Genomic DNA, 8,000 nt, shown 5'->3' with positions numbered 1-8,000 from the left:
TATCTCACAAACTTGAAGTAGAATTGTAAACTAGAAGAGATAGAAAGAGAGGAGAAACTTAGACGTTTTCTCAAGGGCTGCGTGGGCATGTTTTTTAGCTTGGGTAGGTTTGCAAAAATGTCCACACATGGTTTACATACTGAGTGATTTGTACTTTTAAAGTTTTCCAAAAAATTCTCCCACAAATCCTTTTGAAAAAAGAAGACTAGCTCACTTTCTTATCCAAATAAGAAACCAAGTATTGTGGGAATCTTATGGAACATTCCTAGACGAAATTTCCAGCCCAAATTGGGCGTGTTTTCCTTCTTGGAAACATTGGTTGCTTTGTTTGTGCTAAAAGATCTCCTAGAATATCTCCACCTTTCTCTCTTTCTTTCTTATTATTTGCTTTTCTATTTTCTCTCCAAAAATTATGGAACAATACTTTATTTAATTCAAACAAACCCAAAGCAGATTAGAGATTCCTCTTGGGCGTTTTTGCAATTGGGGCCCACCAAAAAATGTCCCATATGTTTTTCCCTTTTGAATTTGCAATTAAATAAAGTTTCTATTTAATTCTCCATTTAAATAAATACAAGATCCTCCCATCCAATGGGATTAAAGCTCCACCCAAATAATATATAATTCTCAAAATACCTTTTAGTTAACAAGTAACTAATTTGGTATTCACAATGCGTCCGATAGTGAATATATACCAATAGAACTACGTAAATCTTTTTCTTTGCATCAAATGCAACGAAACTAGTTCGTCCGTGCAATCCAATAAATGCGGGACCCCTATCCAAAGGATATAAATGGATCATTCGAGGTGCAAGTGGGCTTGTTGCAGGGATTCAATGGTTGATCATGCAGAACCCAAAGTTGGGCCCCACTGCGATCTTTCTCCGTAGCTACAACTATAATTGCATTGGATTAGTAGCCTCCATTGAGACGTAATCCTGAAGATAACCGTCAAATAATCATACCCCTAATCACATCTTATATGTGCAAGTCCCTTCTCCTTTCCACGTCTACTAAGTTGTATCCTATGGAGGGTGGGCATTCTTTACCCCATGGGCCCACTCATGGTATACCTTTTAGTCAAGGAATTTTGGCCCGCAAATGCATTTGCGAAAACCATTTCAAAATAATATTTTGTAAAACATTTGTTAAACCTTTTATCAAATCCAACTGGCAAGGTAATTTTTAGAGGCCTACTGCTATGACCAAAGCTGTAGATGATTTTCTAACAATTTGGGCGAAGGAATCCATGTCGGGTATCTCTATTAGCCTTGTAGGTTTGTCCAACATTCCAATACTACCCTCAGGTGATCCTTATTAGAACCACTATTAGAGAGACTAAGAAAGAAGGATGGGCCCATAGACCAATATGATCCCTCAGGTCGAATGACATATAAAGGGTCCTATCTTGTAGAATAGCCTTACTAGCTCTTGTCCACAGGCCATTCTAATGTAATCTTGTTCAGTGCGCAATCCGATTGTTGCACCCACTCTTCTTACTTAGGGTCCACTACCCAAGTGAGTGAGATAAGTCACTCCACAACACGTGCATGTAGGCATGACTGGTGCTGGTTGTATACATGAGGAGATATCCAATGAATCTTTAAAGCCTGCAAAGAGCCGGAATTCCATATCTCCCTAGGATTTATGAATCCTTGAGAATGATATTCCTACTTTGTTCCCTATGGACAAATACATGTAAAATATAATAAGCGCATGTCACATATTTATTCAACAATACCCATAAATGTCAAGAAATGAGACATTTATTAATAATAGGCAAAGTACATAGGTTTTAGGGTACGAACTCCAACAGTGGATTGAGGGTCAGTCGGACTCGGGCTTGGCTCCTAGGATGGCCGAGTAGTTTGATGGGGCCGTGTGCCACATGTCGTGATCTGGGTCACCGCACCTTCCGTTGATATGGCATCGCGCATTATGTGCTGCTGGACTGATCTTGTGCTATGTGGCGTGATTAGATTTCAACCCCAACAATGCGTACGAAAATCATATCACACCTATCGGAGTCGGGTTTTGGTTTTTTTTTTTTTTCCCTTTAAACCTGACTCGGACCGATATTGGGTCGGGTTTTAAAAAATGGGTTTTGTTTGTTTTTTCCTTTAAACCCGACTTGAACCGATATTAGGTCGGGTTTTTAAACATGAAACCCGACCCAACCCAAGAACCTTGATTTTTAAATCCAACCCATGCTGTTTTCAGTGGATGCAATCCTGGCAAATTGCAACCTTACTGGTTATTAAAAAGGCTCGGTCATGCAGATATCAGCTACCTTTATTTAAACAACCAACCTAGAGAGGGAAATAGAGATCAAATAGATAGCAAAAAGCAGAGATAAATAGCAGGAAATGGAAGAAGGGAGAGGAGGGAGTGCAGGAGGAGGTGCAGAAGCAGTTGTAAATCTTGGGCTAAATTGTTCCCTACCCATATGTTACCACCCTCAATTTGGATCCCACGAGGACCTCCTCTTTCTCGAACTCGACGACAAGCTTCTCCCCGATATCCTCAATAACCAGTATATGCTTCTCTCTCTCTCTCTCTCTCTCTCTCTCTCTCTCTCTCTCTCTCTGTGTGTTTTTTTTTTCCAGCAATTGAAGGATTTTTTATCTCTTTGTTAGGGATTTAACTTCTAAGGTTGTTCTCCCTTTCTGTCCCTCTTTCTCTCTCTTAGGGTTGAATGGTTATAGCTTTATGGGTACACACTCTTTGTCGCTGTCTCTGTCTCTGTGTTTGCTTTTCCAATTGGGGTTTTCTTCTTCTTTCTGTTAGGGCTTTAACTTCTAGGTTGTTCTCCCTTTATCTTCCTCTTTTTCTCTCTTAGGGTTTAATGGTTATAGCATTTTTGGTATTCTCTCTCTCTATTGTTCTTCCTTTCTTTCCCTCATTTTCTCTCTCTTAGGGTTTAAGGGTTTTAGCTTTTTGGGTACTCTCTCTCTCTCTGTCTCTCTGTTTCAGTAATTGAGGTTTTCTCGTTCTTTCTTTTAGGGCTTTAACATCTTGGGTTGTTCTTCCTTTCTCTCCCTTTTCTCTCTCTTAGGGTTTAAGTGTTTAGCCTTTTGGGTACTCTCTCTCTCTCTCTCTCTCTCTCTCTCTCTCTCTCTCTCTCTCTCTCTCTCTCTCTCATCAATTGGGCTTCTCTCTCTCTGCGTTTTATCAATTGGGGTTTTCCTCTTCACTCCGTAGGGCTTTAACTTCTAAGGTTGTTCTCCCTCTCTCTTTCTCTGTGTGTGCGAGTGCGTGTTTTATCAATTGGGGATTTCTTCTTGTCTCCTTAGGGCTTTAACTTCTAAGCTTGTTCTCCCTTTCTCTCCCTCTTTCTCTCTCTTAGGCTTTAAGGGTTTTACCTTTTTGGGTATTCTCTCTATCTCTCTCATGGATTTTCTACTACTTTTTCAGGGTGACGGTCCGGGGGCAGCCAAATGAAGAAGCCGTTCTCTGCACTCCTTCTGCAACCTACGCACTCAAATTCGTTGGAAATTCAAATTCCGTTTTCCTCATACCCCCCATTAATGCCAATGACAATGAAGACCATGATGACTCCATTATCAACAATGATAGAGAAAACAACAAAACCCAATCGATCTCGCCCGCGTATGTCATCAAGGTCTCACCAGGAAACATGGAGCTCGTCCAGGTCGCTCCAAAGCTCGACAAGCTCAAATCCCTCCTGGCCGAGAAACCCTACAGAGCCGAAGATGAAGAAGAGGACGCAAACACAATTGGTCTATACCGATGGCATGATCTTGTCAACAGAATTCAGGCCAGCGATGAAGAATTGAGATCTGGATTACGGGCTCTCTCTGCTGCAGAGATCAATGGGTATTGGCGGATCGCTGATGAGAAATTCATGGCTGAGATTTTAACCACGCTCTTGAACAATTCGGTCTTGTATGGATGGTCTTTGAATGCACTAGCTGAAGATGAAGTTGTAGCTGTCTTGGTGGCTGATGGGTATTCTCGTAGGATCGCAATTCATTGCCTGGAGACTTATGGAACCAAGAAGCAAGAGACAGTAGAAGATAGTTGCGTTTGGAGCCTTGACGAGAGGCGGGTTTGCTTACATTTTGTGAGGCGGATTTTAAGTGGAGGGAAGAGGAGGATGGAGAGTTTCATGGAGGATTGGGAACGGAATGTCCCGGAAGGGATGCAGGTGAGCTTCGAAATGCTGGAGGGGGAAGTGTTGGTTGAGAGAATTGGAATCGAGACGTGGGTCCGTGCTTTTAGCGTCTCGTCGTTGCCCTCTAGCGCTCCCGAGCGATTTGCTGCTCTATTTCATGAAAGGCAGAAGTGGGAATGGAAAGACTTGCAGCCGTACATTAAGTTCGTTTGAATCCTTTGTCACTTTTGTTTTCTCTGTCTTTTCCTTGTATGGGGTCTTTAAATTCCTTTGATTTTCTCATTGCTCTGCAATTATTAAATGGGAGTTACTTGGGTTCTTTTCAGGGATTTAAGTGTACCTGGTCTCTCTTCAGAAGGTTTGCTCATAAAGTATACTCGAAGAACACAGCCTACTTCTGATGCTGAGCCTATTTTCAGTGCGAGATAGTCTTTGCATATTGCTTGTATGGTAATCTGTGCATCCTGTTCCATTTTCCTGGTCTTGTCATCTGTATCTTTGTTCTTCCTGCGTTTGATCTTCACGCTATTGGCATACATTAGGGGAAAAAAATCCATGCCGTTGTTATTTTGTTTTTTATGTTTTCATTGACGGAGCTAAGGCCTATCAAAATGCTTTGTCATTCTTTTCCTTGCAACTGGGGTGGCCTTAAGAACTCTGGACATTATTGTGTTGGATCACATGCATTCAAAGAAACAGTTCCTAGTCTGCTTACCTTTCTTTAGTGGCACTTCTAAGCACTTGTTGGTTTACAATTGCCATCTAGATTAAGATCTAATCAGTACAAATATGTATCACCCGGTACATATCAGATTTTGCAATGAATGATAATGAATTGTATTTTTATGTGCCATTTGCATGTGTGTGTGTGTGTGTGTATGTGTGTACACACACACACACACATATGTCATATATGTGCTTTAAGTATAATATGTATTTATGTTTTATTTCCATAGTTTCTTAATTTTCCTACTTTTTATCAATCTTATCAAATGTTTTAACCAAGAAAATTGACATTATATTGTCTCATACCTATCAAGCACTGGTAGGTTATGTCTGAATAATAAATGTCTGTTTTTGGGCTGTCTGTTTATATTCTCAATTAGAGATAGTGATAGATCTTATTGAGAAAATTCTTATGTTGTCGACGTTCATTGACAATTAGAGATAGTAACAGATCTTATTGAGGAAATTCTTTTGTTTTTTACATTCATGGACTATTAGAGATATTCATTTGTATAAACTGAGGAGGTAAGGCAAATTTGGAGGTTGATTTTTTAAGAAAAAATGGGGTAGTTAGGCCATCTCTACTCTTATATTTTCAATATCTGCCTGCTGATGTAGATGACTCAGTATATCGATCCACAATGTGGGTGTCTAGATGTCCTGATACTGGCAGTAACGAGGGTTTTTGGGTTATCAACTTGAGTTCGTGTCTTATCACCTGCAGTTCTCAGTCTCATAATCCTTATATTTTGATCTCTAGGTAGTCATCCCAAACAACCACCTATTCTTATCTCAACTTGTTGGTTAATTTCCTGCACGATATATTTTCTTCTAACCTTCCCAACTTATGTTCATTTACGGTACATGCTCACTATCTTCTTATCGGTTATAGGAGTTCAAATTTTGTTTTCTAACACAGGAAACACTTATTGGCCAAGAACACCACTAGAATACAATGATCTCAGGGTTATATAAAATGAGTAACTAGGCATTAAAGAAGGAGGTATGGGTGAAGGATTTGCATGGTGCGAGGGGCAAACAACATTTCTTGGAACTTGAATGTCAGAAGGAAGCTCTTCGATTGGGAATTTGATCGCCTAGCTCAACTTCTGGAGATTTTGGAAGGACAATTCATTAAACGTTCGGATTCGGACAACAGTGTTTGGATCTGGTGCACATCAGGGGTCTTAAGTGTCGAATCATTCTTTCTTCAGCTCTCACTTTGCACGGCATCCCTGCAGGCGGCATGTGAAATTGTTAGTGGTGATCTGGGCCTCATGGAAAGAAACAAAACGACAGAGTATTTAAGGGCGCCGTTAAAAGCCCCCAGTTTATCTTCACTAAGATCATTGCTTTGACCATCTCTTGGGTTAGGGCCTCCCTACCTTCAGGTTTGTTTTTGCCTATGACTTATGGCATAGTTGGAGAGTGGTGTGTACCGGTAGCACCTATGTAGAGCAAGTGCTCCAAAGTTGTGCCTTTCCTCCTCGGGGTTTTCTCAAGTTAAATTTTGATGGGTCCAGCTTGGGAAACCTCGGTCCCACAGGTGTGGGTGGTCTTCTTAGAAATGAAGTTTGAGAAACGATTTAGGCATTCTCTGGACACATAGGGATCGCAGATTCTAATGCAGCAGAGGTAAGGGCGGTCCTTCAGGGGATAAAGTTATTAGAGCCGTCCAATTTGAATAGGGTGCTAGTAGAGGGAGATTCCCTTGCCATTCAATAAAAGAAAAGAAAAAGTAAAGGGAGATTCGCTCAACGTTATCAGATGGCTGAGGGGGAGGAGTCCGCACCCATGGAGGTTTTCCGGTTGGATTGACGAGATCATGGATTGTGTTGGGGAATCACGAGATCATGGATTGTGTTGGGGAATCACGAATATTTTTCCATCATGTACAAAGATCGGCAAACGTGGATGCAGATAGGTTGGCCAAAGAGGGAGCAGCTAGAGGGGAGTTAGAACTGTTTGATTTTCTTCCTCCTTGATGTTGTTGCTTACTTCTTGCTGTTGTTCTATGCTGCTTTGTTTTTATTTCTTTTAGCTGACCTTCTTAGTCAGTGTTGTATGTTCTTTTCTTCTATCTAATGATTGTTGTTGTCCTTTATCTATCTTGATTTAAATTGAAAGTGCGAAGGTGTCTCTATTTCATGTGAAGTCAACATCAACTTCTATCTGTACATGACGTTTCATTTCTTTTGGAAGTTTGTGTAATATTGCAGAAGAGAAATCACCTTTGCAATTTTTATCTATAAGGATTTAAGATACACCAAGGGTATTTTCTGAATAGTTCCCACACACTATTGTTTCTCGATATGATATGATCTTCAAATTGTTAAATTTGAACTGGTGTTTTTTTGGTATACAACATATTTTATCTCATTAAGAAATCAAATATAGAATACATTCAACAGTAATTTTGTTGCATTAAGCTGAATATGCTTGCTGGTTTTGCTTTTTTTAATGGATTTGAATGAGCTTTCCCCTTGAACGGGCATTTTTCGTTAAATCATTCCTCGTACACACTGATAATTCATCTTGAGGTGCTTTGTCTTTGCATTGTAGACATGCCAAGCGTAGAGAGCTTTGATTGTAGCAATAAAAGAAAAGTGGTTCTTTAGAAAGCCAAAAAGATTGTAACCCTCATGTTTGCTGCTCTTTCAAGCTATTCGTCTCAGTGTTTAAACTGTTCATCAGGTTTTCTTTCATTTCATTAGGAAAGTAGATATATTACAAAGTAAAAGAAAAATTCACCAATTGATCTTCTATCTCACAGGCACCTTGCTTAGCTGGCATACAGGAAGAGTAAATGATACAATGAGAAATCCTTACTGTGCTAAGCAAATGAGAACCATGATTTTGGCCCAACCACATCATGTTATTATCTCCATCTTCTGTCTAGGATGTCATTTCCTAAAAAACCACGGGGGCTAAACACCTTATATTTCGCACCATTTGACCGAGGATTGGATCTGCAACGGGAATAATCACAATATGGAAGGGCTCTATTCAGGTTGGGGATATCAGCAAGGAAAATTTCCGATAACATTTGAATATGCCCACCATGTGGACATGCTATTTTCAAACAGTTTATGGTCCAACCAATCCTTAGATTCCGAAAAGACCTGTGAGAAGAGTTGAA

General features: G+C 40.1%; 1 protein-coding gene across 1 annotated transcript; it reads left to right on the top strand.

The window, feature by feature from the left end:
- Positions 1-2,230: 2,230 nt before the first annotated feature.
- Positions 2,231-4,855, top strand: LOC143884250 (uncharacterized). Its single transcript, XM_077387718.1, has 3 exons — positions 2,231-2,533; positions 3,415-4,338; positions 4,462-4,855. Exons 1-3 carry the CDS (start codon positions 2,367-2,369, stop codon positions 4,562-4,564), a joined length of 1,194 nt encoding a protein of 397 aa, XP_077243833.1. The 5' UTR covers positions 2,231-2,366; the 3' UTR covers positions 4,565-4,855.
- The last annotated feature ends 3,145 nt before the right edge of the window (positions 4,856-8,000 follow it).

Source organism: Tasmannia lanceolata, unplaced genomic scaffold, assembly GCF_043159265.1.
Source record: "Tasmannia lanceolata isolate RefF3 unplaced genomic scaffold, GAP_Taslan_0.1 ptg000002l, whole genome shotgun sequence".
NCBI lineage: Eukaryota > Viridiplantae > Streptophyta > Magnoliopsida > Canellales > Winteraceae > Tasmannia > Tasmannia lanceolata.
This window is presented reverse-complemented; position numbering and strand designations above follow the sequence as displayed.